Source organism: Atta colombica, unplaced genomic scaffold (assembly GCF_001594045.1).
Source record: "Atta colombica isolate Treedump-2 unplaced genomic scaffold, Acol1.0 scaffold12, whole genome shotgun sequence".
Taxonomy (NCBI): Eukaryota; Metazoa; Arthropoda; class Insecta; order Hymenoptera; family Formicidae; genus Atta; species Atta colombica.
Genome location: NW_017259206.1, coordinates 105,216 through 109,982, shown reverse-complemented (window position 1 = coordinate 109,982; position 4,767 = coordinate 105,216). Strand labels below are relative to the sequence as shown.

The 4,767-nt window shown below is 27.3% G+C and overlaps 1 protein-coding gene across 1 annotated transcript in view; it reads right to left on the bottom strand.

Moving 5' to 3' along the window:
- Window positions 1-94: 94 nt before the first annotated feature.
- Window positions 95-4,767, bottom strand: part of LOC108694255 — a 15,271-nt gene continuing 10,598 nt past the window's right edge. The window contains exons 10-15 of the mRNA XM_018203626.1: window positions 3,828-4,010; window positions 3,399-3,612; window positions 2,927-3,141; window positions 1,339-1,533; window positions 424-562; window positions 95-350 (exon numbers count right to left, since the gene is read on the bottom strand). Coding sequence (XP_018059115.1) covers window positions 196-350; window positions 424-562; window positions 1,339-1,533; window positions 2,927-3,141; window positions 3,399-3,612; window positions 3,828-4,010 — 1,101 coding nt within the window. The 3' untranslated portion in view covers window positions 95-195. The remainder of the gene's footprint in view (window positions 351-423; window positions 563-1,338; window positions 1,534-2,926; window positions 3,142-3,398; window positions 3,613-3,827; window positions 4,011-4,767) is intronic.

Genomic DNA, 4,767 nt, shown 5'->3' with positions numbered 1-4,767 from the left:
GATACGAATCGATATACATATATTTATTTCAATTTATCATTTATATGTATCATACAGAAAGGAATAAACAATTCTTCTATAGTTATAACAGAAACGTCATTTTTGTTGTAAACAGCATCATTATATGTAAGTCCTTTATATTTTAAGCTTTTTTTAAGTACAAAACTGATTGTAGATGAATATTGAGCTTTTCTTTTAAATAGTGCCTTTAGAGTTGTCTGCATTAGGACCCATGAAACGACCAGCGAAAAGAGTCTCACTTGTTACCAGATCAACGATGGCAAACATAAATGGTCTATTTACTATGAAAGTTGAAACCATGTTAGCCATAAGTGGTACAACTGCAAGTTCTGCAATTTAATGAGCATTAGCAATTCGTAAGTTACAATTTATTGGAAGGAGTCATAAATTATTGATAATTACCTGTTACTGCAGCAGCAATGGTTCCTTCTTCATCCACTTCTATCTTAACATTTTGAATAATATTTGCTAATTGCAAGTATTTATTAAACACGATTCCAGTGAAATTTGCTGCAGAACTAAAAATATCCTGTATACCCATCTGAAACAGATCATATTTCTTGGTTTTATTCAACTCTTTTGATACATAGTACTGTTAATGATATTTATAATAATAAGAATAATATTAACTACTGCAATGAATTATATTAATAAGAATTATAATTGTAACGCGATTATAAAAAATAGATAAAAATTGTTTAAATTGTATCGCCCATTGCTATGACACAACTCGAAAGAGAAAGTTTTCCAGAAAATAAATTCATTTTCAATTAAAATTTTGCAATATTAATTTTTAAAAATGCAATTTTGATATAATTGATTATAAAGAAATAAAGATGCTTTTTTTTCTTACATTTTTTTTTGCAAACATTAAACAAAATAATTTTTTAATCATATTGTAAGTGATATATGTTAACAAATTATTAATATTAATAATATGAAATATAAAAGTAAGCAGGATATAGATAAGAGTACTTGGAGTACAAATTTTTATAATGTATAATATTAACTAATAAACCACTACAAGTTCATCGAACAGTTTTTCAACCTTATTTAGGACTGTCTAGATAACAGGAAAATCTAACGTATAAAAATTTTTTAAATATGTAGTGAAAAAAGCTGAATTCCTTTTATAATTCTAGCTCGACTTTTAATATTAAATTTTTCATCTTAAAATGTTACACAAAGAATATATTTTTAAAATATTTATCGTCAGTAATGAGACCTGTACAGTATAGTAAAGTCTTATGTATATTACAATACAGTAAAATCTTATGTATATTAAATATAATTAAACATATATAAATTAATACTTACGCGCATTAAGGGTGAACGCAAATCTAATTTACTCTCGATATTAAATTTCGGAATAGCAAGTATCAATTCAGTTTCGTTGAGACTAGTGAGTAGCGTTTTCATCGGTACATATGACAGATCTTTGAACAGAATCTGTAGGTACGGATCGCTCTCTTTATGAGACGGAAGGAATATCAGCATAGATGTCCTACCGTTCTGAAATATTAATTTTATGACAGTTTCACATGATTTTATTCTTAAAAATAAAAATTTAAATATTAAATTTCTGAGATATTTATTTTAACATCTTCATTCAAAAAGATTTTAAAAAAATAAAATTTTCTCTATAATAAATAAAAATAAATTTTACGCTTTATTATATTTCTTAGAATATTATGTAAAATTCATTGATTTTTATTTTTTTTCCTTTAAATAAAAATAACAAATTACTTTGACGATGATTGATCTGCAATAATTTTCGTATAAAACATTATCACAAAATGAATAAATAACAACTATATGTATAAACAAATCCTATAAAATAAGATTTTACAAAAGTAAAATAAAGATATGCTACGTACGTAAATGCGTAAATTCAAAAGTATACATCGAAAATTAAAAAATACATATTTATTTAAAAATTAACTGTTCAAAAATGAATATGAAATCAACATAATTATTCAAATATATCATTACAAAAACAAAACCTAAAAAATCTTATAAAAATTTATTTAAAGATTATTTGTAAAAAATGGATATATTATTATTGCTACAATTACCCAATAATATGCAATAAACGTTTAATACATCTAAAAATATATGCCTCTAAAAGTCTTTTTATGCAAATTTTAAATTGCATAAAACAAGCTTAAAATGATATGTATGACTCGTAAATCATCTGTGTGTATAAATATTATTTACAATATGATTGAATCATCTTAGGATCCCCTTAATAATCCTAAGTTTATGTAGATATCTCAACTTTTTTTGTATTCATATAGCTGAAGATCAATCTATCAGAAATTTTTTTTCTAATTGCAAAACTGGAAAGGAAAAATACAAATTTTAAAATACAAAAATACAAACACATTGAAACTGTTTGCATTTTTATTATAAATACGGAAATTTTATATTAAAAACTGATGAACAATTAATATGGAATTAAATCATACTGAATGCTATTAATCTTCATTGTTCGAGTTAATTTTAATGTAGTACCAAAAATAACTACTTACTCTAAGCGATTCACAAACCGAATTCATTTTCTTTCTTATTCAAATTCTCATTTCTCGGGAAACGAATAGAAATAAAGTTTAGGATGTTTTTACTGTTGAGTCAAACTTGGAATCAGAAATACAACATTTTTGAGTAGAATAATTAATTTTTTTTTTACGAAAATATTAAAAAACTAATTATCAGATTACTATAGTTTAAAAGCAAAAAGTTGCCTAAATAATAATTATATGTAGCGTTGCTTGAGGTACGCAGTTGGTGCATAAGGGTTAATATACATTGAACTATATTCAGTGCGTGAATATAGTTCTTCTTCTTCATATAGATGTCAAAGCATTAATCAAAATATTAACTTATAGATGATTAAGAATCTTACCGAGTACGGGATTTCTACCACATCAGCATCAAGAGAAGCTATATTACCATATCGATACTTCGAAGAGTTTTCCATCATAAGAATATCTTGACAACCATTTTGAGGAACATAGAAGCACCGTACACGCGTAACGTCCTTATCGAAGGATTTCAACCATCGTCCTTTGAAATACAAGGACGAAGTTAGCACCATCTGAGTATCGGCGCTAAGAGTGTCTGAAACAACGTTTATAAAATGCAATTAAATTGAAAGAATTATTAGCTTCGAAACTGAAGAAAACGTTTCTTCGAAAAAAAATCGTAGCTCGAATTACTGGTTTGGAAGGAGGAGGAGGGAGTATCTTCTGCCATATTCGATAAATGTTCATTCAGGATTTATGATCTTGACAACATACATCAAGGTCAATGTCATCGGAGGAGCATCCCCTAAAGTGAACATTTACCTTATATTTAACAGAACTTAAATTAAATACCAGGCTGAATGATCGTCTTGATGTTATTCCGCGTGTTCTCGCGAACCCAGGAATTGATGATATTGGCCGCATTATTTGTATTCCCGAAATTCAGCTGTTGGATATCAGTTCCATAATAAGTTTTTAAGGCGGTCATATAATTATTAGATGCTGCAAGAGCCGGATTGATCCACAAACGAGTTGCTACATCGATTTCCGTGCCATTTTGTTGGCTCTGGAAAATAACGTGAAAAAAGAAAAGTCACACAAATTTTTGACGGAAATAAAAGACGCACCGATCGGTATAATTTTGATAAATTTTCTATGCAAATTCAAAATTGATTTATTCTGTTATCGTGAATAAATAATCATTTAATTTACAATATCGAAATTACCGATTTCAATTATCGATGTTTGAATAAAGTTTAAATAAAGGTATATCTAATATACTTTTAGAGGTATAAGAGAGCGTTCCGCTATTCTCCTTATAATATATTCTTCTGCTGGTAATCTCAGAGCTGCAAGAAGCTCGTGACGTGTTCGACCACCCGTGCCTTCGACCAGACTCGTAAGGGCGATTTTCGCACTAGCAGGAGACAGTATCAGATTACCCTCCACATTCTCGTTTACTCTCTGCGATTATCATCATGAAATTTTCATGAATATAAGAACCATTTTTTATACATATGTGTATATCTTAATTTAACAAGAAAATTATCTTTATTCTAGAAGTTAAAATACAAAATATGAATGAGAGATCAAAATATAGTAATGTAAAAGAATTTAAGGGGATCTTAAGGTCGTCTATTTTAATTGAACGTAATAATTTCCATAGAACGATATCGCATATATTACTTTTACAGATGGAAATCCTTCTTCAGAATTAAAATATACCCACGCATTAATATATACAGTGTCTGCAGCTTGGAAGTTACGCTGAGAATCAATAGACATTAAGCCAAATTAAATTACTATTTTCTTAACTCGGCCTTTGTCTTTTATACAACCAATAGTGGCAGTAGCGTAACTATATATTCAGATTCTAATTATATTAAATTAACAAATTTAAAATATAAAAGTATATAATTGTAAGAGTAGCTCAAAATAGTTACTAGTTACTAAAAATAATATAACTTAAGTAATGTAAATTAAATTACAGTTACAGCTGGAAAAAAGGAATAAAATTAAATTAAAACTAAAAAAAAAGTTATTCTAACTATAACTTAATTACAAGTAACTAGTTCCCAACTCTATACAGAAATGTATTGGTGCGTTGCATTTTATTGATAAAACAGCGATTTCATCAGAATTCATTTTACTTTAGGATCCCCTTAAAGGGCTTTTTATTTTTGGAAATTTATTTAATAATAAGGAAGAGAATTTTTTTTAT